The following is a 25,995-nucleotide window of genomic DNA, read 5'->3' on the forward strand; positions in this document are numbered from 1 at the left end:
AGGTGATGTCTCATTGTAGTTTTGATTGATATTTTCCCGATGCTGAGTGATGCCTAGCACTTTTTCATATGCCATCTGTATGTCTTTTCTGCAGAAATGTCTATTCATGTCTTCTGCCCATTGTTTTAAAATTTTTATTTATTTTTTAAATTTCTTTTCAGTGTTCCAGAATTCATTGTTTATGCACCACCAGTGCTCCATGTAATACATGACCTCTATAATACCCACCACCAGGCTCACCCAATCTCCTACCCCTCCCCTCCAAAACCCATATATTGTTTCTCAAAGTCCACAGTCTCTCATGGTTCGTCTCCTGCCTCCAATTTCCCCCAACTCCATTCTCTCCATCTCCCCATGTCCTCCATGTTACTCTTTATGGTCCACAAATAAGCAAAATCATATGATAATTGACTCTCTCTGCTTGACTTATTTCACTCAGCATAATCTCCTCCAGTCCCATCCATATTGATACAAAAGTTGGGTATTCATCCTTTCTGATGGAGGCATAATACTCCATAGTATATATGGACCACATCTTCTTTACCCATTCATCCATTGAAGGGCATCCTGGTTCTTTCCACAGTTTGGTGACTGTGGCCATTGCTGCTATGAACATTGGGATACAAATGGCCCTTCTTTCCACAAAATCTGATCTTTGGGGTAAATACCCAGTAGTTCTTCTGCCTGTTTTTTAATGGGATTATTTGTTTTGGGGGTATTGAGTTGTGCAAGTTCTTTGTATATTTTAGATATGAACCCTTTATTGGATATGTCCTTTGCAAATATCTTTTTTCCATTCAATAGGTTGTCTTTTAGTTTTGTTGATCCCTTCTCTGTGCAGAAGCTTTTTATTTTTATGTAGTCCAACAGTTGATGTTTGTTTTTGTTTTCTGTGCCTCAGTAGACATATCTAGAAAGATATGTTGCTATGGTGTTGCTATGGCCAGTGTCAGAGAAAGTACCGCTTATGCTCTCTTCTAGGATTTTTATCGTTTCTGGTCTCACATTTGGGTCTCCATTTTTAGTTTATTTTTGTGTGTTGTGTGGTCTAGTTTCATTCTTTTGCATAGAGCTTTTGCATAGAGCTGCCAGTTTTCCCAGTACCATTCGTTGAAGAAACTTTTCCCCATTGCATGTTCTTGCCTCTTTTGTCAAAGATTAATTGACCATATAATCTTGGGTTTGTTATGAGACTTTCTATCCTGTTCCATTGACCTATTTGTCTGTTTTTGTGCCAGTACTATACTGTTTTGATTACTACAGCTTTGTATTATATTTTGAATCCTGGGATTGTGACACTTTCAGTTTTGTTTTGTTTTGTTTTCCTGTTTGTTTTGGCTTTATTTAGGTGCTTTTGTGGTTCCATACAAATTGGAGGATCGTTTGTTCCAGTTCTGTGAAAAATGCAGATGGTGTTTTGATAGGGATTGCAATAAGTCTATAGATTGCTTTGGGTAGTACGGGCATTTTAACAATGTTTGTTCTTCCAATTTATGACCACGTAATATCTTTCCATTTGTCTGTGTCATCTTCAATTTATTTCATTAGTGTTTTAGAGTTTGCAGAGTATAAGTTATTTACCCCCTCAGTTAAGTTTATTCCTCTCTTCCCCTATGATCCTCTGCCTTGTTTCGTTAATTCTACATATCAGTGAGATCATATGATAATTGTCTTTCTTTGATTGACTTATTTCGCTTAGCATAATACCCTCTAGTTCCATCCATGTCATTGAAGATAGCAAGATTTCATATTTTTTGATGGCTCTGTAATATTCCATCATATATATATCTCCCATCTTCTTTATCCATTCATCTGTCAGTGGACATCTGGGCTCTTTCCATAGTTTGACTATTGTAGATGTTGCTGCTATAAACCTTGGGGTGCAGCTGTAAACCTTCGGATCACTACATTTTTATCTTTAGGGTAAATACCAGTAGTGCAATTGCTGGGTCTAGGGTAGCTCTATTCTCAAATTTTTGAGGACCCTCCATTGTGTTTTCTAGAGTGGCTGTTCCAGCTTGCATTCCCACCAATAGTGTAGGAGGGTTCCCCTTTCTCTGCATCCTCACCAACATCCGTCATTTCTTTAGTTGTTAATTTTAGCCATTCTGACTGGTGTGAGGTGGTATCTCATTGCGGTTTTGATTTGTATTTCCCTGATGCCCAGTGATGTGGAGCACTTTTTCATGTGTCTGTTGGCCATCTGGATGTCTTCTTTGCAGAAATGTCTGTTCATGTCTTCCGTCCATTTCTTGATTGGATTATTTGCTCTTTGGGTGTTGAGTTTGATAAGTTCTTTAAAGATTTTGAATACTAGCCCTTTATTTGATGTCATTTACAAATATTTTCTCCCATTCTGTCAGTTGTCCTTTGGTTTTGTGGATTGTTTCCTTTGCTGTGCAAAAGCTTTTGATCTTGATGAAGTCCCAGTAGTTCATTCTTGCCTTTGTTTCCCTTGCCTTTGGAAATGTGTCTAGAAAGAAGTTGCTGCAGCCAAGGTCAAAGAGGTTACTTATCCCTTCACTTTCAATGTGCATGTGTCTTTAGGTCTGAAATGAGTCCACTGGAGGCAGGATACAGATGGGTCTTGTCTTTTTATCCTTTCTGTCACCCTGTGCCTTTTGATTGGGGCATTTAGTCCTTTTATATGAAAGTAATTATTGATAGGTATGTATGTATTGCCATTTTGTTACTTGTTTTATGGGGGTTTTTTGGTAGTTCTTTTTTCTTTTCTTTTCCTCTTCTCATGATAAGTGGGCTTTCCTTAATGATATACTTGGATTCCTTTCTTTTCGTTTTTTACATATCTATTACTGATTTTTGATTTATGGTTATCATTAGGTTTGTATGTAACATCATTTGCATATGGCAGTCTGTATTAAGATGATGGTCACTTAATTATGAACCCAGTCTTTAATCCTCTCCCCTCCACATTTTAGGTATATGGTGTCATACTTCACATCCCTTTAATTGTGAGTCCCTAGACTGATTTTTACAGATACACTTACTATTGCTGTGTCTGTGCTTCCTAATTTCCTTAGTCCTTCTTATAGTCTTTCCTTTCCACTCAGAGTCCCCTTTACCATTTCTTGCAGGGCCAGTTTAGTCATGAATTCCTTTAAGTGGTCTTGAATTCCTTTAAATGTTTGGGGCTTTTTTAGAAACTCTTTCTTTCTCCTTCTATTCTGAACGTCAGCCTTGCTGAATAGAGTATTCTTGCCTGCAGATTTTTTCCTTTCAACACTTTAAGGGCATCATTCTACTCCCTTCTGGCCTGAAAAGTTTCTGCAGAAAAATCCACTTGTAGCCTTATGAGGTTTCCCTTGTATGTAACTGCTTTCTTTTCTCTTGCTGCCTTTAAAATTCTCTCTTTATCACTACTTTTTGCTACGTGTCTAACCCAACTTCCTTGGGTTGATTTTGTTGGCAGATCTTTGTGCCTTCTGGATCTGGATTGCTGTTTTCTTCCCCAGATTGGAGTATGCTGGCTACTCTAAGGGCTGCTTGCATACTGCCAGGTCTGTGGCATTACCTTGTATGGGCCATGCCCAAGAGCATATTAGAGAGGGCAGTAGCCAAAGCACAGCATGGTGGGGGTGGTGCATTGGGGCAGCCCTGCTAGCAAGTTTTACACCCTGCCTTTCCTCTGTAGGAGAGGCTCTGCAGTGCCCATAGTGAGGAGGGCTGTCCGAAGGGAGGGATTGTGGGAGGTACAACATGGGGGTGGGGCAGCTGTGCTGGCACATTAAGTAGTGAGTCTGCAGGTGCCCATGTGTTTATGCTGGGAGACAGGAGAGGGAAATGGCACCTGCCAGTTCCTTTATTCCTGAATGAGTTCCCCAGAAATTTCTGTGTCTCTAGAACATGCTCTGAGATTAGTACATAACTCTCCTTCCTGTATGCCCCAGGAACCTTTCAAAGAACTGCTTCTCTGCTCTATCTCCATGGGCTTTTTGTTGTGCTGTCTCTTTAAGGGCAGGGATTCAGTTTCCCCTTGGCTGCCCTGCTCTCCCAGAGCCAAGCCTACAGATTTTTTTAAATTCCAGGTTTTGAGTCCCACTGGTTATAAGAACTTACCAACATTCAACCACTCTGGTTTTCAAAGACAAATGTTATGGAGATTCACTTTCCCATGTGGACTCCCTGAGTGCCCCCAGATGCCTCTCTCCCAAGGCTGCTTGGGCAAGTTCATTTAGTTCTGACCTTGTCTCCACCCTTCCTGCCCTCTTTGATGTGGCCTCTTCTCTACATTTAATTGTGGGGTTTATTCTACCAGTCTTCAGGTGGTTTCTGATGTGAGTGTCATCTAGTTCTATCCATGGGATGAGGTGAGCCTAGGGTTCTCCTACTCTGCCATCTTCCTGGGACATCCTTCCAGTTGTATTTTGTTATGGATTTTTAACAATTGCATTGTGGTCAGAGAAGGTGATATAGATAATAAGCTCCTGAAATTTATTGAAGTTTGCTTTAAACTCTACATTATGGTCAATTTTTATAAATGTTCTGTGCACATTTGAAGAGAATGTGTAATTCTGTAACTGCTGGGGAGGGAGGAATGCTCTGTGTAGGACTATTTGATCAAACTTGTTAATTATTTTATTCAAATCCACTATATCCTCACTGCCTTTTTTTTTTTTTTTTTTTGTCTGCTTAGTTGATTAATTATTGAAATAGTTGTATTAAAAATCTTCCACTCTGGGGCACCTTGGTGGCTCAGTCACTTAAGTTTCTGACTCTTGATCTCAGCTCAGGTCTTGATCTCAGTGTCATGAGTTCAAGCCCTATGTTGGGCTCCATGCTAGGTGTAGAGCCTACTTAAAATAAAAAAAACTTTAAAAACAACAAAAAAAAACAAAACCTTGCACTTTGAATGTAGGTTGTCAATTTCACCTTGTAATTCTGTCCCTTTTTGCTTCATGTATTTTAAGATTATGTTCTATGAGCATACAGAGTTTGACTTTTTATATCTTCCTGGAAAATTAAACTTTCAGCCACACATAAAAATCTTCTTTATTACTAGCTATATTTCTTATATTAAAGTCTGTTTTCTCTTATATTAATGTAACAAAACCAATTTCCTTTGTATGATATTAGCTTGGTGTCTCTCATTTTATCCTTTGGCTTTTAATCTTTCTGTGCCTTTATATTAGGGGAGATTTTTTTAATAATCGGCATAGAACTGAATGTTTTATTCACCTTAATATGTATCTTTTAACTGAAAGATTTTGTTCATTAATATCTATTCTGCTACCATTTTATTATATGCTTTTGATTCTTTTTTTTTCTTCTTCCTTTTCTTGCCTCCTTTGGGTTGAATTTGGCTTTTTGTGTCCTTTTTTTAAGATTTTATTTATTTATTTGACAGAGACACAGTGAGAGAGGAACAGAAGCAGGGGGAATAGGAGAGGGAGAAGGAGGCATCCCACTGTGCAGGGAGCCCGATGTGGGTCTTGATCCCAGGACGTTGGGATCATGACCTGAACCAGGGCCAGACACTTAATGACTGAGCCACCCAGGTGCCTAATTTGTTTTCATTTAATTCCATTATCTTCCCTTCTGCTAATTTGGATGTTACATCATCCATGTCTACTATTCTAATGGTTACCATAGCTATTTTAATAAGCATCCTTAAAAGGAATAAATTTGTCAGTTTTGTTACTCTCCTCATAATCAGTATAAAGAGTTTAGAATAGTTTGATCTCAACTATTTATACATCAAATGATATTCTCATTCACGGTGATTTCAGTTGTTTTCTATTATTTATTCAAATACTACAAATTCCACTTTATTTTATATACTCAATGTTTATTGAAATTTATTTAAAATCAATTAAATTTATGAAATTTTTGCCCAATGCCTCTTTCTACATTACAGACTAGTTCCCTAAGTTATGTCCATCGGAAGCTCCATTAGTTTAAGAGTCTACTGGTGAAACTCTTTGTTTCCTTCTCTGAAAAGTCATGTATTTTTCCCTTGTACTTGAAAAAAATGATTTATAGAAGGGAGAATTCAAGGATAACAGTTGTTTTCTATGAGTTTATTGAACGCATTATTCCTCTGTCTCTTGTCTGCCATTTTTACTTCTGAGCAGTCAGCCATCACTATTGGGTTGGGGAGATTTTTGTTTTTTGGTTTGGTTTGGTCGAAATCTGTCTTTGCTCTGAAGCTAATCAGCTAATTTTAACCTTTATATTTCCTTTTTGGTGAAGGTATCCATATGAAGTACCTTAAGGTTTTTTTTTTTTTTTTAAGATTTTTTTAAAAATTTATTTATTTGACAGAGAGATCACAAGTAGGCAGAGAGGCAGGCAGAGAGAGAGAGGAGGAAGCAGGCCCCCTGCCAAGCAGAGAGCACAATGTGGGGCTCAATCCCAGGACCCCAGGATCATGACCTGAGCCAAAGGCAGAGGCTTTAATCCACTGAGCCACCCAGGCAACCCAAGGTTTTCTTTCTTTCTTTTTTTTTTTTTTTTTAAGATTTTATTTCTTTGAGGGAGAGAGAGCACATGAACAGAGCAAACAGAGCAGAGGGGCAGAGGGAGAGGGAGAAGCATACTCCCTGCTGAGCAGGGAGCCTGACACAGAGCTGGATCCCAGGATCTCGGGATCTTTGGCTAATGACCTGAGCTGAAGCCAGACAGTTCACCGACTGAACCACTGAGGCGCCCCCTTGAGGGTTTCTTTATATTAATTCCACCTGGAATTTGTTGGGTTTTCTTGAACTCATGTTGTCTTTCAGCAGTTTAAGAAAATTCTCAGCCAGGATCTTAGAAATTGCTTCTTGCCCATTCTGTCAGTTTCTTCTGAGCTCTTAGGAAACTTACGTGAGATGTTTTTTCACCATCCTCCACATATTTTAACAGATTTTCAGAGTTTACAGCTGTCTGTCTGCACTGCAGTTTAGATAACTTTTCTACTTTTATCACACAGCTGTCTGATTTGCTCAGCTTTGTTTAAATCTCCTGTTTAATCCATTCATTGGGCTTTAAACTTTAGTGAATACATTCTAGTTTTAGACCTTCTATTTGGTTATTTTATTTATTTTTTTAAGACTTTATTTATTTGAGGGGTGCCTGGGTGGCTCAGTGGGTTAAAGCCTCTGCCTTTGGCTCAGGTCATGATCCCAGTGTCCTGGGATCCAGCCCCATGTCAGGCTCTCTGCTCGGCAGGGAGCCTGCCTCTCTTCCTACCTGTGATCTCTCTCTGTCAAATAAATAAATAAAATCTTTTAAAAAAGAAAAAGAAATAAACTGTCTTTAAAAAAAAAAAGACTTTATTTATTTGAGAGAGAGTGAGAGAGGATAGGTGGGGGGTCAGCATAGAGGGAGAAAGAGAAGCAGGCTCCCCACCAAGCCAGGCTCCCCGCCAAGTCCTCCCAAAGCAGGACTCAATTCCAGGACCTGAGATCATGACCTAAGCCAAAGGCAGATGCTTAACCAACAGAACCACCCAGGTGCCCTGTTTGGTTATTTTATAATTTTGTATGTTCATTTTTGTATTCTCTTGTTTTTTACTCAAATATTGAGTCTTCTCCTTTATTTATTCATTTTTTTAAGTCTCAGGATGTGTTCATTAGAGGATGATCTTAAGTCAACTTGTGATTTGTCCAATTTAAAAATGTTTTGTTTCTACATGCCATAGATTAAAGGTAATATAAAGAACTACCAAAAAGTATTAGCTTCCTTCTCCTGGAATTGCCCATCAGCATAGCACAGTGTGATCATTTTTGAATCGCTAAAACATATTTATTAAAGGCTTTTGCTATGCTTTTCTTCACAAAGTAATGCCATCAAAACTCATAATTTTCAGTAAGTTTTGTCCCCTTCTCGTCTCAGAATCCACCTTCTCAGAAAGCAAAGATCCATGCAGGATCACAGATTCTGAGTATATTTGGAGAGCCTCTGAAATTGCCTCTCTTCCTGACTCAGGCAATGCTGATTTTATACTTCAACTTAAAGTTGGGTCAGGGGCAGTGGCTGAGACCTACTAAGACTGTAAGAGCTTACTTAACCTTCTGAAGGGTGATTCCTGAAAAGAGCATTTCTGTCTTGACTAATACATTGTGCTCAGAAGGTTGAAGTTATTTTTCTCAGCCAGTCTTGAATTGGTATCTGAGAAACCACAGGGAAGGCACTTTTTCCTGCTGCCTGGGTCACAAACAATTGACAAGGCACTTAAACAGGAACTCTTGTTTTAAAAAAAAAATATGAAATATTGCTATTCCAAATTCTGAATTCTGACATTTGAAATCTTTGCAGGTTTCATTTCACTACTTCTGCTGGCTCCTACTCATGGTGATTTTTTTCCTTGTGTATCTTGTGAGTTTGGAGGGTAAACATCACATTCCTTGGAATCGGTGAACATCTGTGGGAATCCTTTGAGGACTGGAGTGTAGTCCTCCATTTGTGTTTGCCTGTCATCGGGGGATTCTTCCATCCCTAGACCACCTGCATTTCAACATGTAGTGGTCCACCTGCTTCCCAGGCTAAGGCAGGAAGTTTCCATACTTGCCCTTTCCATGCAGTGGATTTACTTCTTTTCGCCCTTGTGGTGTCATAACTTCACATGCAGCTTCCTACCAGCCCCCTCACCTCGTGTGGGCCCCAGGCTGAGTCACCGGTTCCCCACATCCCACGAGCAATCAAAATAGCAGCCTAGTGTTTCTGGGGTTCAGTAGAAACCATCACAGAAGGATCACTTTGACCCCTCCTTAGTGCTTGGCTCAGCCTCCCAAAGTCCCTTAACTTTGTGTCACTTTAGTGACACATTTTTTTTTTAGATTTTTTTTTTTTGTTTATTCATTTGACAGACAGAGATCACAAGTAGGCAGAGAGGCAGGCAGAGAGAGGAGGAAGCAGGCTCCCTGCTAAGTAGAGAGCCCGATGCGGGGCTCGATACCAGGACCCTGAGATCATGACCCGAGCCGAAGGCAGAGGCTTTAACCCACTGAGCCACCCAGGTGCCCCTAGTGACACATTTTTAAATGATGTTGAAGTATATGTTTAAGCATTTTCATGGGCTCAGTGGAAGGGTTATTTATGCATATTATTGTGTGTGTCATACAGCTAGACACAGACGTCTCCAGCTTCTGCTCTGAATTACTCCACAATTAGCCTTTTCCTAGACCACTCCACCAAAACCACTCTCATTGAGATTGCCAGCGTTAGTCATGTGGGTGAATCCTGTGATCATCACCTTCATCTTCCTCATACACCTCAGCAGGATTTGGTATAGCCAATTATTCCATCTTTCCCCAATAGCTTCTCCCTGTGGCTTTCAGGATACCTCACCTTTTGTGCTTTTGCTTCTGTCTCACTGGACCCATCTTTTTGGTCTCTGGTCTCTCTGGCTGGGCTCATCTCTTCTAGATATTAGCATTCCTGAAACCTCGATTCTGAACTTACTATCTACATTCCTAGTCCAGGTGATCTCTAAACCAACACTTTGCGAATGATCCATGTGCCAGTAACTACCCAATTTATGTTTTTAGCCTCATCTCTCTGGAACTCGAGACTTCCATTTAGCTGACTGACAGATACCTCCCCTAGGTGACTAGTGTTTGTGAGGCACCCCACACGTAATAAAAGTTAAACTTATCCCTCTTCCACCTTCTGCCTCCAAAAAACCCAGTATTCCTCAGTTCTTCCCATATCTTTACATGGCATTGTCATTGACTCCATTGCCAGGAGTTAATGATTTCTCTTGTCCCCTCACCTCTCTCCCCAATCCATCAGTGGGTCTTATAGTATCTACCTGTGAAATTATCTTGAACCTTTCCATTCCTCATGTCCACCTTCCAGGCCCAAGTCATCGTCATCATCATCTTCTGTCACCTGGACAACCATTTGAGTCTCCAAATGGCCCTCCTGGTTTCCATTCTTGTCTCCCTACCTCCAATGCTGCCACCACCATCATCACCTCCTCCAACAAAAGATCTTTTGAAAATATGTCAAATCATGCCATTCTCCTATTCAGGATGCTCATGCTTAGAATAAAATCTGGACTCCTTACCTTGGCAAACAAGATCCTGTGGTGTCTACCCCCTGTTGATTCTCTCACCTCCCCCCTTCTCTGTGTTTCCCCCTGTTCCTCTTTTTGTTTTTTTTTTTTAAAGATGTTATTTATTTATTTGACAGACAGAGATCACAAGGAGGCAGAGAGGCAGGCAGAGAGAGAGGAGGAAGCAGGCTCCCTGCTGAGCAGAGAGCTTGATGCGTGGCTCGATCCTAGGACCCTGAGATCATGACCTGAGCCAAAGGCAGAGGCTTAACCCACTGAGCCACCCAGGTCCCCCCCCCCCCCATTCCTCTTATGCTTCTGCCTGCTGACATTTTCCCTTTCCTCAAATGCATCAGACTGAATTCAGGCTCAGTGCCTTTACTCATGCTGTTCCCTGTTCCTCAGAAGCTCTTCTCCCATTTCTTTCTGTGGCTCACTCCTTCTCATAAATTCCATTCCTGCTCAAATATCACCTCAGTAGAAAGGCCTTCACTGACCACTCCACAGAAAATAGAACTATCCATAGTCTCCATCCCCTTACAGCATTCAATACCATGTGAAACTATACAACTTCTTTCACTGATTTGTTTCCTATGTATTTTTCCCATTAGAATGTATACTTCATGTGTACAGAGCCTTAGTTTCTCTCATTTGTCATTCTCTCCTCAGAACCTGGAAGCATGGTTGGGTGCAAATATAGGATATATCTCATTTTATGTAATAGATGCTCAATAAATATTTTTGAAATAAAAATTGAATGTTGCTTCACTCCCACAGTAACCAGTAAGACAAATGATTTCCCAATCATAGAGGTGAGGAGACTGAGAGGCAGAGATATTAAGTGAGCTGGCCTTGGTTACACCTCTAGTAAGTGCCCAAATTAAACCCAAGTGTGGTATGACTTTAGAGACCATAATATTTTTTTTTATTTTCAATTTTTTGAAATTTTTTTCTGAAGTTCGCTTTGAAATAACATCACATACCAAAGGAAGTTGCAAAAACAGTACAGAGTTCCCTTGTACCCTCACAGAGCTTTCTCAAATGATACCATCTTGTTTAACTATAATGCAGTTATCGAAACCAGAAAGCTAATACTGGTGGAGAGCTAGTAACTAATCAACAGATCTTATTCATATTTCACCAGTTTGTCCCACTAACGTGTCCTGTCTCCTGAGTCTCCTCCAGCATGGAGGTCTTTGTCTTTCGCCACCGTGACCCTTCCAAAGAGGACCGTATTCTCAGCATCAGGGTCTAATCTACACAAAGTGCTAGACTTGTGGGAAGTTTTCCCCAGTGACAGCTGTTATTTTGGGGGGAAATAAATAAATCTTCCTTTTGAGGAGCAGAAGGGAAATGCTTCTTCCCATTCTCTTTGTTTTGCTTAGCTTGGCTGACCTTGAAGTGTTTATCAAGAATAGTGAGAGCGGCATGCTCAAGAAAGTTGAAAAAGGGGATTTCAAAGGACTGGTTGAGGTTATGGGACACCTTATGGCTGTGAAAGAACGACAGGGCAGCACCAATGAGATGTTTGAGCCCTTAAAACAGACTATTGAGTTGCTGAAGACCTATGAACAGGAATTGCCGGAACTGGTGTTTAAGCAGCTGGAGGTCAGTACGAAGGGTGTTTTCCAAATAAAAGAAAGAGAGGGAAAGTTTCTGACCTTCAGAGTGGGGTGATGTGGGTTGAGGTAAATGAGAAATGGGGCTTGGTGAGGACCCAAGGCTCATGTTCTGGAACTATCTGTGTGCCTCTCTAGCACACTCTGGAAACTCCTCAAATATGAGGCAGCACAATGCTGGAAAGAGATGGGAGAATTGATGTGAATGAAGTGTTTTGGTTTGGGGGGGGTGGTTGTGGGGGATGAGCCAAGTTTTGATTCAGAGAAAAAAAAAAAACCCAAGTCGGAGAAACGTTAAGACAGACTAAGGAGACGTGAAGCATGAAAGAAAATAGTCAAGCACTCTGAGAAAATACAGAAAACAGCACAGGTTGCCCGGGTAGCAGTGGAGGGCAAGAAGGGTGTGGAGGAGTCAGAAGGAGGGGATAGCCGGGCAGGGAGGCGACCAGGGAGAGATGGGTCAGGGGAAGGGAGCCTATGACACCATGACATCATAGCATGGCTTTGTGGGTGACCCAAAGACATCTGCGTGCCATCCAGCATCGGATCTGCGGGCGAGGGGGAGCACAACGTAGTTCTGACCACATGGAGGTCATCTTCGCAGGAGCTGCCTGAGAAGTGGAACAATGTGAAAAAGATGGCCGTCACCGTGAGGCAGCAAGTGGCACCACTGCAGGCAAATGAAGTGGCCCTCCTCCGCCAGAGGTGCTCAGCCTTTGACCTGGAACAACAGGAGTTTTGGGAGCAATTCCGCAGGGAAGCCCCCTTCAGGTACGCACCGCTCCTTCCTTTTTCAACATGGCAATCTTTGGGTAATTGAGGGTCTTTCAGTTGAGTTCTTGAATTCTCTTAGCAGATGAAAACGAGTTAGGTCTTCCCTCACACTTGGGTCTTGCTTAGAACGTGGTGCTGTGTGGGCAGAGTCCCATCATGGCCTGGATGAGACAACCAAAGGTTGCACAAAACCGTGCCTTTAAAACAAAAATCTAGAAACTCTGTCTCTTCAAGTTTGTCAAAGGACTGTATGTGATCAAAACATGAGGTTTTTGACAAAGCCATTTGTATTCTAAATTCTCACAGACTCGTGTTCTTTTGGTTTAAAAAAGTGGCTGGTAGAATTGGAAAATAGTTCTGGAAGGCACTTTGGAAGCCTAAGGGAAGGATATGAGGTGATAGAGTTCTTTCTGTCTCTGCTTAGTACCGCTCAGACCCATCCCCACTTGTGAGAAGGGTTTTTTTTTTTTTTTTAAATATTTTATTTATTTATTTGACAGAGAGAGATCACAGGTGGGTAGAGAGGCTGGCAGAGAGAGAGAGAGAGGGACGCAGGCTCCCTGCTGAGCAGAGAGCCTGATGTGGGACTTGTGGGACTCGATCCCAGGACCCTGAGATCATGATCTGAGCCAAAGGCAGCAGCCTAACCCACTGAGCCACCCAGGCACCGTTGAGAAGGGGTCTTTACTTAAGACAACAATAAGACCAGGCAGCGTCATTCAGATGAGTCCACATTACACACACACAGACACAGACAAGTTTAGCTCAAATCCTCCCTCAGTGGAGAAGTAAGTGTCCCAGGGGTCTGTGCGTGGTCCACTGTTCAGTGCAGGGGCTCCAACCAGAACAAGCTGGTTCTCAGTGTCGTGTGTCTGCTGACATAGGTTGTTGATAGAGTGAAAGAATTTTTACAAGTGTTTACCGTAGTATCTGGCACGAGAATGACCAACCATCCCAGTTTTCCCTTGGTGGCTCTGGTGTTAGCGCTGAAAGTCACACTTCCAGGGAAGTCCCTCTGTTTCAGGCAAATTGGACCTGTCGGTCCCCCACCATGGCAGACAGGAAGGACCTACATGTTTTTGTTATTCACTCACCAAACACTTATTAAGCACCTCCTGCCTCCCAATTACTTGGGGCTAGAGAGAACAACAGGAGTGCATTAAGAGGCAGGCAGGACAGAGGGTCAACTCTGCATAAGACAAACGTGTATCTGTCACGAGACTAAGGCAGTGTGCCACCATGTTGGCTGCACATCACAGTCACCTGGGGAGCCTCTAAAATTGCCCATGTCCAGTCTGTCTTGCAGACCAACTGAATCAGATTCTCTGGGGCCAAGACCTGGCATCAGTAGTTTGTAAAGCCCCTCAGGTGATCCCAGTGTGTGGCCAAGTTTAAGACTTGCTGCCCTAGGGGGAGGTCACTGGTTCGCTTTCAAGCCATCATTCCAGGGCATGTAATTCTAAATGAGATCCGGATGCCTCTAGAATAATTGCCTTCGGAGTTGTGCCCTTATTCCAAGGAAATATCTATTGCTCTAACTATTGGCAAAACTCCTTCTGGGACCATTCTTTCAATGTCAGAGACCTATTCTCTGGACTCTCCTTTGGAAGCACAACGGAATTTTTGAAATTCAACACTGATCATGCAGAGGCAAAGCTGGTGAGGGAGGTGGGTTGTCAAGCTGAGTAGTACCACTCAGTGGTAACAGTCCACCAACGGCAACAGCCATGAAAGCAATGACGTGAATATCTTTGCATCAACTGTCCCTTAAATTTTTTTTTTCAAAAAAGGAACTCCACAGATATTTGGGGAAATAGATTCCCAGAGGGTCTTCTGATACCTGCTTGAAAGTAAACAACGCTCATTTGCTGGTGTGATTTTGTGTGTCTGTTGGAAATGTGTATCCTTCCTTCATAGTTATATCCTGTATCTGTATTGATCAGCTGGTGGTGTTTTTCTTGAATGTGATAGCTGTGTTGTTCTTTTCTTTCTTAGCACTTGTATCTGCTGGCTGGGAGGATACTGCTTCTCTTAGCTGGGTTTTCCAAGCTCACATCTGTTAATTTGACATGCAGATGAATTTTTGCAAGAGAATACTTTGAAAAGAACTGCTCACAGCAGCGTGGAAAGGCAAACATTACTTCAATTGTGATGTGTTTCTCTTCTTGTCAAGAAAACATCAGGGCTAGAGCAGAATTGTGGATTTAGTGCTGAAGGGAGTCTTAGTGGGAATCAACTCCTGCCTCGTTTTGTTCCTTAGTTTGGTGTTGTGTGAATGTGTATGCTTGACATTTTAAGGCACTGTATGTGGCCAAGGATTTTAAATCTGGTTCCCTCCCTTTTAGATCATTTATGATTATCTAAAATGCAGCCTCTGGTGCATTCCTCTGTGAGTGCAAGTTTCTGTCCCTGATTAGACTGCAGATCTAGCTCACGCTGATCTTGGCTTTGAGGAGGAAGAAGAAAGTGAGTGTCTCATTAGGATCTTGCAGCCTGTCAGATGCTGGGTGATGTCTGGTCAGTTGGGTTGAGGTTCTTCGTGTTCAAGTGTGACTTCCTTCTGTAGTTCGTAAGTCTGAGCTATATCAGCATATTTCTAGCTGAGCTCCCTCACTTCGAAGTAATTGGCTAAATCATCACCCTCAGTTTCAGAGACTTTCCACACCTCTTGAAGTTGGAGGTGAGTTTCCCCCTTTGAGTGAAAGGAACATTCCACACTCCTAGTGACCTTCTCTGGTTCAGTGTTCCTGACCTTGAGTGCAGTCTTCTTGACCTTAAGGAATGATGATGCTATGTCATCCAATCATCATACCCACATCGAGACCAAGGTTACCCAGCAGTTTCTTAGTCAAAGCACTTGATCTTAATGAGGTCCAACTCAGTGGGGACCATTAATGTTTTCAACTGGCTGGCTACCAGATTCTGTGAACGGTTGAGAGAGCTTTCTTGAAGATGCCCTCCCTTTGGGTACTATTTTGGATGACAGCTAGAGAAAGCAAAGACCTCCAGATAGCCCAGATATGTCTTGCTTGCATAGCATCTGTTGTCTCTTCAATAGCAGAGTAAAGAGAGCATAATTAGTCACCAAATCTTGCATGGACATATCAGTGTCCTAAGACATGTCATTATTTCAGCTTTACCCTATTCTTCCAGTTAATCTGACTTACCTGATTGAGGCTTCCGTAGAACACAAGAGGTTGTTGTCTCAGCAATGGAGTTGGCAAAATATGATGTAAGTATTGGGATTTTAAGGTAATACATATTGCCCGACCTCAGGGACAATTTCAGACACAAGTACTCAGACATGTTCATTGGGTGGCCAACTGGAACCTCCCCTGAGGAGGCCCTCCACAACCTCTGTAGAAGATGGTCCCTGAGCCAATGTGAAAATGCAGATTAGCCATTTAGAAAAAGACGAGTGGGAGGGAAGGGTATTCTGGGCAAAGGCACAGAAGGATGAGAATGTAAGAAACAGTAAGAAAACTGCAGGACATGGAAGTGAGAATGAAGAGCTCCACACGACCACGTTTTGACCATTATTAACTGCTGAGGAGTCTAAGCATGAGGACAACACAGTATAAACACCACTATCCTGTGGCTGCAGGGAACAGGATGGAGTGAGACTGACTGACCCAAGGTCAAGTGCTCCATGGAATAGTGATGGCAGCAGCCTGGGTGAGAAGCAATAGCCCTAGACTGAAGCCATGGCCATGACAATAGAGACAGAACAGATCTGGAAGGGATTCAGGAGGGGAATCAGCTTGATTGACCAAGTACAGGAGATGAGCAGGTAAACCAGCACCATTCTCTGTCTTCCATCCTGGACCAGTAAGGGGAAGGCAGCACTCCTCTGCTTACCGATACAGGGCCACTGAATGGAAAGAACTGGAAGATCACATGTTCAGGTTGGGGGAAGGGAGATTTAGGATGCATGTGTCATCATGAAATGCCCAGGTATGGTTCTGAGGTCAACGTGTCCCACCTGGTGGCTTCCCAAGAATTAATTCTGTTTTCATGTTCCTCCCTCTGCCTCTCTCCATACCTCTGACTAGGTCAGGCCTAACTCAATGGTTTTTCTGCAGTCATACACATGAGCACCAAATATCCATTTCTCTCCATTCTATTCATCCCAACTTTCCAGACATTTCTCTTTTAGATTAAAATACTTTTGCATTATTAGTTCAATTTTAAAGACTTACTACACCCCCTTCCCTCCAATTGCTTTCTTGTTCTTATACTGTATTGTTCCCCTAGGGTCTAGAGAACTACTCTCAGTTTATTAGGCACATTAATCAGCTCTGTGAATATCCTTACAATGTGCACCAGAGTTTTGAAATGGGAAGAGGCTTACCTGCCCTTACATCTAGGGATTCTTTTTGTTATTTAGGTCAAATTAACTTTTATGTGTGCACAGGAAATGACTGTCCATAAATTTAAACTGGAAACAAAAATTACACCAAGAGGTAGATGAAGTTTGAAATAGATTTGACAAAGGATCACTTCTTCCAGATACTTGAGGAGCCGATAGTGATTTAAGGGTGTTCACATGTGCTAAGGAAAGAATGGTGAGAAAGACCATTTATTTTCTCCCGTGTAAACCCCCAGACACTTTAGGAGCTCACAGCTTACCTAAAAAGTTATTCCTGAATTATGCCCCATTAATAAGGTAAATAGTGTGGACTTTTAGAGTTTGTCTGGCAGATCTTCTACAGCAAGAGGTGAAATTCACTTTGCAAGTCACTTCGGTCAAGATAAAAAATAGAACCTATGCACCCAGACAGTTAGTTTTTGGAAATGAAGACCAAGCAGAAGGGTCACTCGTGCATGGTGAGCTTTCCTGCTGGACCTCTTGCCACGAAGATGAGTGGAAGGCTTAGAGTTAGGTTTCTTTCTGGTCACTTTCCTTCTGGTTCTTTTTCCACTGCTGTCCTGGGAGAGAAGGTGCCTTGCTTATATAGCGGAAGGACCCTCTTCAGCTCTGAGGACTTCAACAGAACCTCCTGTTCTGTTCTGGAAATCTCTGGAACTGGAGAATAGTGAAGACATGCCATGATGTTCAGTCTCACTCTCTTAAGATGTAAATGCACAACTGTAGCACAAGTAAAATCAAACCTAGCAAGCATCAGAGTTAATCTGACACTAATTTAATGGTATGCATAACTGTTATTGTGTTGCATGGTAATTAGGCTTAAGTGGTGAGCAGTTCAGGTAAATGACTTTAATTAGGATTACTTTCCATCCGTCAAGTCAAATATTTCCAAAGACAACTGAGACAAGAGACAGTTCAAGAATAGGACTTTGTATGTCCTCCTCCCTCCCGCAGCTCACTACCCAACCGACATACACGTACACACCCTATACACATACACACACACACGCATGCATGTTAGACTGGAGGACATGACCAACTCTCCAGCCACTCATTTCCTCTCAACTTTCCCCCTGATAATGAACCCCATGGTGCCCTAATCTGATTTTATTTTATTTTTTAAGATTTACTTATTTGACAGAGAGAGAGAGAGCATGAGGAGGAGGGACAGGGTGAAAGAGAGAGACAGTCTCAAGGAGTCTCCATGCTGAATGTGGAGCCCAATGCGGGGCTTGATCTCATGACTCCGAGATTGTGACCTGAGCAGAAACCAAGAGTTGGACACTTAACCGAATATGCCAGCCAGACCCCCTGCACTGTTCTGATTTTAGAGGAACATGTATTCACCCTGAAGTCAGGGTGCCCCATATCTAGCCCTCCCAGCACAGAAGAAACCTAAGACCATTGACAGGGAGAAAAGAGATTGAGGGAGGAAAACAAGAGGCTGCTTGAACACCTTGATTCTGCATGCTTCTGATCAAAGAAATGTTACCTGCCCACATGGGTTCCTTTATGTGTAGGGTTCCTTATCTGGTTTTTAATTTGTAAGTAATCTTTATCCCCAACTTGGGCCTTAAGCTCATGACCCCCCTGAGATCAAGAGTAGCACGCTCCACCAACTAAGCCAGTCAGGCAGCCCTGCATGTGGGGCTCTTGTGTTGGGGCAGAGGCTATGCCAGGAACACTGGTCTGGAGGGGTAACACCATAAAGCGGGTGAGGGTCAGGGACTGTGGGGCCATGCCCTGAGCCCTGGAGAGAAGAGGATGAGGAAATGTGAGGTACATATGTAAAAACTAGATACAGTGTCCATAGCAGTTAGGTCCAGAAGCACAGGCCACCCAGGATGCGGGAGAGAGCAGGCCAGGGTGGGCAAAAGGGAGAGCAAGGACAACTCGGAGGAGGGACTTAAGAAGATGAGGAGCCCGACTCAAGGGACATAGTGAAGGAATGGGACAGTGCTGTACAGGGCCTTGGTAAGGGCCTTATGCTAGGTCTTCAAGGTCCTCTACTTGTGGTTCCCAAACTTGAAAGGTGCTGTTGCCTGAAGGGGGTGCACCAGTGAGCTTCACCAGGGTCAAGGACACCAACCTGGCCCATTGGAACCAGCCGGAGAGCTTGAAAGCAAACTACCTTTTCCTGGGTCTCACCCCCAAAGAGTTTGATTTAACTGGACTCAGGAGCAGCCTGGGCGTGGAGGCGTTCAGAGCTTCCAGAAGATTCTAACATGCCATCCAGACTGAGAACCAGTGCTCCAGAGGGAGTAATGTCAGATTGGGTCTAGGGTTGGGCTGTAAGTGCCAGCTCTGTCGCTTCTAGACCCCCTGCCACTCGCAGCTCTGGACCAGAGCTGTGGCTGCATAGATAGCACTAACAGTAACATGATAGTGCCCTCTTGTGTCAGGCGCTCCAGAAGCCAGCAAGTGGAAGCTGAGTCTAAAGGGTGCTTGAACAAGGGGTTAGGAGAGGAGTGATTTTATCTCCTCAGAAGTGAAGAAAAGAGCCAAGCGTGATGTTCTCCTTGAATGGCCTTTTCTGCTGCTGGCCGTGCTTACCCTACCCCGAGCACCTTTTCTTCCCAGGCTTCAGTGACAATTGCTGCTCTTTGCTGAAATACTAAGCACTTAAAGATTTGAGCTGGCGTTACTTGGGTGATTCCAGGACATGAACCCTCTGGGCACTGTACTCACAAAGGGAACACGTTGTGTCTTGTAGGTTTGATAGCATTGACCCTCACCATGTTCTGGATGCCAGGCATGTGGAGATCCAGCGGATGGAATGTACCATGGCCTCCATCTCCGAGGCGGCTGACTTGTTTGAGGTCAACATTCCCGACTATAGGCAGCTGAAGCAATGCAGGAAGGAGGTGTGCCGGCTGAAGGAGCTCTGGGACACCATCGGGATGGTGACCTCCAGCATCCACGCCTGGGAAACCACCCGGTGGAAGGAGGTCAATGTGGAGGCTCTGGAGTGGGAGTGTAAACGGTTTGCCCGGCACATCCGGAACCTCGACAAGGAGGTCAGGGCCTGGGATGCGTTCACAGGCCTAGAGAGCACCGTGCTGAACACCCTGAGCTCCCTGAGGGCAGTAGCAGAGCTGCAGAACCCGGCTCTCCGGGAGAGGCACTGGAGGCAGCTGACACAGGCCACGGGCGCGACCTTCACCATGGATGAGGATGCCACCCTGGCCCATCTCCTGCAGCTCCAGCTGCACCACTTGGAGGACGAGGTCCGGGGCATCGTGGACAAAGCTGTGAAAGAGATGGCCATGGAGAAGACCTTGAAGGAGCTGCAGACTACCTGGGCCGGCAGGGAATTCCAGTATGAGCCCCACCCACGGACTAATGTCCCCCAGCTGCTGTTGGATGAGGACCTCATCGAGGTGCTGGAGGATAACCAAGTCCAGCTGCAGAACCTGATGATGTCCAAGTACATCTCCTTCTTCCTGGAGGATGTGTCTGGCTGGCAGAAAAAGCTGTCCACGGCCGACGCTGTCATCTCTGCCTGGTTCCACGTGCAGCGCACGTGGTCTCACCTGGAAAGCATATTCATGGGCTCCGAGGACATCCGGGCTCAGCTGCCCCAGGTACCTGCCAAGGAGTTCCTGCTCTCTCTCTTCCCTTACCCGAGTCAAGGGAGGAGTCCCTAGTTCCCACATCTTCTAGACCTTTCTTTCTCTGCCAGCCTTGGCTTGACTCTAAGGTACCTCCCACAAATGTGGGCCAAGTCACCAAAAGTCAGGCAGAGGGAAAGAGAAGGGGAAATGCACGCCAATTTGTTTGTCACCGGAAGGGTGGGAAAAAGGAAGAAGAACCTGGTGTATCAGCGTTGTTTTTTTTTTCTTTTCTTTTTTTTCTTTTTAAACATATATGCAAGAAAGGAAGCGGGAACTGTTTGCTACTGCAGTGTGGGATAACCTTCTGTGTTGCCCCACAGATGACTACAAAGCAGCTACCCACTGGAAGGGAGCCTTGTTCCCAGGCAAACGCAAGTTCCTTTTCAGCAGGGAGCTGAACATGCCTGTGCCACCTGCTAAACACCAGCCTTCCGCTCCATCCTGAGCAATGAATTTTGCAAAAATCTGCATTCTCCTCATTACTGCCTTCCCTGTGGTTGATTGCCCCTTCTAATCTGTCCTAATTTATGTGCCATTAGCTTACCCACCTCTCGATGGACTCTAATTCATTAAATTTTTTATTTTTATTCTTATTTTTTTTTACTTTCTATTTTGCAGACATTCTCCTGTCTGCCTTGGGTACAGCAAGTTCTCCGCTTCCAAATTAGCTTGCTTCCAAGACGTCATGTATCTTTCGGGCCCCACTTAAAAAGTTAAAGCGCATTCCGTCCAAATGTTGTATTTTTCCAGCTCATCCCGCAAATGCTTCCTTCATGCGCTAATGCAGATGACAGGTTGTACATCTGGAATGAAAAGTAGCCGGAAACAGTTCCGAGAGAGATGTTGTCATGAGGCCACATTGAATAAGCCAGATTTTCTCTCCAGGGCGAGGGACTGAAGAAGAGTGGGTTCAATGAGGAGGTGAGGGCAGCGGTGGAGACTTTCGTAGAGGCTCTAAAGGCGGCTTTGGAGAACTTTCAACCACACATCAGAGAGAATCAGTGTCATTGGCTTCTCCACAGTGGCGCACGAAGGTCCATGTGCAAAATACGGAAATGCGTTTATTTTCTCTGTATTAACAGCACAATCAAAGAGACAGTTTAAAACCATAATAAAATTTGTCATAATCTGACACCCTAACTGGTAACTATTTTCATACCTCATGAATGTCTCCCAACTTGGCTTCATGTATAGACAGATTTTTTACATAATTGCTCGCTATGTAATGACGATTTTCTTTCCAGCCCTTTCTGTCGGAGCATTATTGTTCCATACTTCTGATACATCAATAACCTTGACACTTTCTCATCTTCCATGGGAGCAGAACACCTCATGGAGCAGTCATCATTTCCCCTGCCATCCTATTTTTAAATCTTCTTGGGAGAGGGGCTAGCTCTCCCACTTGTAGCTGTGGGATGTTGGGCAAATTCCTTCACCTCTCTGTGCTCTGGTTTCCTCCTGTAAACTGGGACAAATACCAGCCCCCACTTCAGGGATGTAATTAAGCTATGCCCATAGCACATGCTGATATGAGTGTTGTCACGTAATAATAATGCCACAGGTACTGGGCTGAACCCTGCATATGTCATTGTCCTGGGCATTCCGACGACACCGCAGAGTGGTTGTGTGTTTGAGAAACAATGATAATTAATTCGACATCACATTTGCTGAAGAACATCTTTCTCTGGTTACATCAACTTTTGCACTGATCCAGGAGGAACACTGGACCCACTGTCCATCCTATGCAGCAAGTTATGTGTTTTATGCTAACAGTTCTCACAGAGTGGTCCTGGGACCCCGACCTTCATAGGGAAGCCTCAAGGTCAAGACTGTCTTAGTAATAATGCTAAGATGCTATTTGCCTTTTTCACTCTCATTTTTCCATGCACACACAGGGGTTTTCCAGAGGTTTCCAGACACGTGACATCACAATGGATTGAATGCCAAGCAGGAAAGAAAATCTGGTCTTGTCCTAAGTCAGACATTAAATCTTGGGGGAAAGAAAAAGTGAAACAAGGCTGCCTTCTCTTTAAGTTATTTTGTTGTGGAAAATACAATTATTTTTGATAAAAGCATGTTATGTTATGTTACCATTGTGGGCTTAATATTGTTACTTTTTAAATGAATTAGCAGGGGTGCTGGGGCGGCTCAGTCAGCTAAGTGTCCAATTCTTGATTTCAACTCAGATCACAATCTCAGGGTCCTGGGATCAAGTTCCGTGTCAGGCTCTGTGCTCAGCTGGAGTCTGCTGGAGATTCTCTCTCCCTCTGCTCCTCCCCCTACACACTCTCTCCAAAAATAAATAGTTTTTTTTTTTTTTAAATAAATGAACAAACATATTTTTCAAAGTTCTCAAATTGAGCTTCCCACTGAGGAGATGCATTGGTGGATAGATTACCCACGTACACAAAACCTCTTTGCATTCCTCTGTGCTTTTTCAGAAACAGAAAGGGGGTTTATGACCAAAACGTTCAGGATAGTTCCTGAAGTTCTTTTAAGATCAAGATATTTCTCTCTTTGAGTTTTAGGACATCCCCAGCACCGGTTTCAGCTTCTGACGCTTCATGAGGGGATCTCCGAGTCCAAGAAAGCAAAAATTCATTTTCCCTCACGTGTTTATTTCAGGATTCCAAGAGGTTTGAAGGCATTGACAATGACTTTAAAGAACTAGCCTATGCTGCCCAGAAGACACCCAATGTGGTGGAAGCCACCAACCAACAAGGTCTCTATGAAAAACTGGAAGACCTTCAGAGCAGGTGATGATGGTCTGCTTGCTGCTGCCCCTTTTTGTCCTGGGGAGGGCAATGTTTCCTTTTCCCAATTCTGTCTCGGGGTTGCTGCCTTGAACTGCCCAAGTGAGTGTTTGGCATGCACACACACTTTGATTTGCCTGTAGAATAATGGGAGGTATTATTAGAAGCATTTTTTTCTGGTAGGAATGCATCAGTGTGTATATTTGCAAATACCCATGAGTGTTTCTTGCCCCAGATCTGCATACGTTCCATACGCTGCATCTGTCTGCATTTTAGTCAAGTCTGTGCACCTGTGGGTCTAAGCTGACTTCGTCAGGAAATTCTGTGTCTGTGCCCTCAGGTTATACCTGTGTGAGAAGGCCCTGGCTGAGTACCTGGATACCAAAAGGCTCGCCTTCCCTAGGTTTTACTTTCTGTCCTCTTCAGACCTGTTAGACACCCTTTCCAATGGCACAGCACCACAACAGGTAAGCTAGGGGGGAGCGCTCATGGAAACATCCAGAAGGACGGAGGGGGCTCCTGGTGGGAGGGTTCCAGGTTCCCATGACACCTCCTCTCCCTAGTGTTGTGGTTATTTCAGACCTGTGCTCCCACCAGCATCTCTGATGCCCCCTAAAAGGGAAACTTGGAGCTGGAGAAGGGCGAGGGGGCTCTAAACCTTACAGAGAATGCCTTTGCTCTGATTCTGAAGAGACATCCAGGACATCGCTGTCCAAAGTTATAGCTCAGATTTCCATGGGGGAGAAGACTGAAGGTTGTATTCACTCAACATTTTATGATTTTTGTGGAAAGAGTGTATATGAGGAGTTCAGAATTTGGGGTTCTAGCCTCTGACTCTGGCCACTCATTGGCCAGGTTGCCTTGGTTGGGTGTCCCTTCTCTTTGACAAACTTCCCTCATCTGTAAAATAGCCACTATGCTACAAGGTTGGCTCATTTTTTTTCCCTTCATAGTAGAGTAACTAATTGGAGTGCTGTTGGTATTTGGGGTTGAGAGTCACTTGCCGGCGGGGGGTCTGGTGCCTTAGAATCACTGGGAAGGCTTGGGAAAATGCAGATTTCTGAGCCCTCCCCCCAGAGCTCTAGACTGTTCTGTCTGTCTGGGTGGGGCTGGAGAATTTGCATTTCTAAGGGTTTCCCATGGGATGCTGCTGGTTTGGGAACCACATTTGGTGAGAGTGAGTGACCTTCCTAGACCAAAGGTCTGAGTCTCCCAAGCAATGGATAGGAGGGAGGGATGATGTCTCCACTTTATGCTCCTGCAGCTCTCCTCACTTCTCAACCTAACAAGACTCCAAGATTCTCAACCTAACAAGACTTTCTAGTTCTCCACTTTTCCTTTGAAGCTAGACAGTCAGAATATCCCATTCAGAAGTGACTCATCTGAGTTCTTTCCCCCGCTTTGGTATAATTTCATTATTCATTTGAAGTAGAGTCAAGTTCATTTCTTTCTCTTTGCCTTGAGTTTTGGGGGTTGGTTCCCACCCTCACTGACTGCAGTGTTTGAATACGTAGCATTCTAAAGTCACACTGTGCAAAAAGGTATATGGGCAGCACTCCTCCTCCTCTTCCTCCCCTCCACTTCCTCTAGGTCGCCGATCCCCCTCATTTCTGAGCACAGACAAGAGCGGATTTACATTTGCACACATACCTTTCCTTATTTCCCCTCCTTTCTCACACAAAAGGTAGCATACTGTATCTACTTGAATGCCATTTTTTTTTTCTGTACTGATGGGTCCTGGAAATCATGCCGTATCCATTTAAAGATATCTTCCTCATTTTTTTTTTTTTTAAATATAGCTGCATCATGCCCTGTGGGCTATACTATAGTTTGGCCAGAGGTTGTTTATATTATTTTATAATTCCAAATAATACGGCATTGAATAACGTTGGGGTTTTGTACTGTTGGAGGTCTGCCTTCTAGGTACATTCCTAGAGGTGGGATTTCTGGGTTAAAGGTAAGTGCTATGGGGTCAGGTTAGATGTTGCCCCATTTTCCCTCCACAGAAGTCCTAGTTTTTTGCAGCGCCACCAACGATGGACGAGAGCTTCTCTGGTGGAGCCAAAAGATGGCACCCATGCATTTATTTTCTCTCTTTGTAATTAACTCTCCCAATTCCTGAACTGATGTTTTGGGTTTGCTGGTAAGAAGCAAATACTAAAGAGAGATTATCCCTAGAGGTAAAGTCTCCCCCTGCCTTTTTTTCTTTTCCTATAGATGGAATTCATTCCAGAGAAGCCCAGGTATGGTGGAGGTAAAATATTTATCACACTAACATTCGAGTTCGAGATCATTGCCAGATCCTTTATACATGATGCATTCATTCTTAAATATTTTTTATTTCTCACTTTGTTTGAGTAAATCCTTAAGTTGCTCCCCCATTCTGAGAGATGAAGCATGAGAGGCTAACTCCTTAATTCTTTCCGTAACTGTGACCCTCTGCTGTTTTTATTGGTGAGTGATCGAATGGTTGAGTTTGGAATTCACGGGTCACGGCAATTTCTCCTCACATCCCCTCAGATGCGGCGCTAAGACATCATCTGAGACATCATCTAAGACATCACCTGAGACATCATCTGAGGTCTACCTGCTTCCGGCCACCCCGCCCCCCACCAAATCTTTCTAGCTTGGATTCTAATTTCTTTCTGTTTGGATCTCTTTAGAGATCAAAATTTAAGTTATGATTCCCATGATTCCCACCAACTTTATATTCCTTTGACCACTCCTACCCAACTCAGTCAGTTCTAACCTCATACCACCATCATTCCCACAAGCTTCCCTCTAAATGTTTGCTATCCAACCCTCTAATGGCTGTTAGACAGTAGACCTCTGAACAGTACTAATGAGTGTCTTCCTGGAACATCAT

General features: G+C 43.6%; 1 protein-coding gene across 3 annotated transcripts in view; it reads left to right on the forward strand.

Annotated features, from left to right (window-relative positions):
• The window catches only part of DNAH9 (dynein axonemal heavy chain 9), a 313,471-nt gene that overhangs the window by 61,886 nt on the left and 225,590 nt on the right, over positions 1–25,995 (forward strand). For 2 of the 3 annotated variants that reach the window (XM_045083402.1, XM_045083401.1), the window contains exons 18-22: positions 11,386–11,608; positions 12,224–12,390; positions 19,476–20,346; positions 23,002–23,132; positions 23,470–23,596. In XM_045083402.1, coding sequence (XP_044939337.1) covers positions 11,386–11,608; positions 12,224–12,390; positions 19,476–20,346; positions 23,002–23,132; positions 23,470–23,596 — 1,519 coding nt within the window. Of the gene's footprint in view, positions 1–11,385; positions 11,609–12,223; positions 12,391–15,546; positions 15,626–19,475; positions 20,347–23,001; positions 23,133–23,469; positions 23,597–25,995 lie in introns of those variants that run through there. The other variant, XM_004760150.2, reaches the window with a different exon arrangement.

The sequence above is a fragment of the Mustela putorius genome, unplaced genomic scaffold, assembly GCF_011764305.1.
Source record: "Mustela putorius furo isolate JIRA1106 unplaced genomic scaffold, ASM1176430v1.1 tig00000695_pilon_pilon_pilon, whole genome shotgun sequence".
In the NCBI taxonomy this organism is placed as follows: domain Eukaryota; kingdom Metazoa; phylum Chordata; class Mammalia; order Carnivora; family Mustelidae; genus Mustela; species Mustela putorius.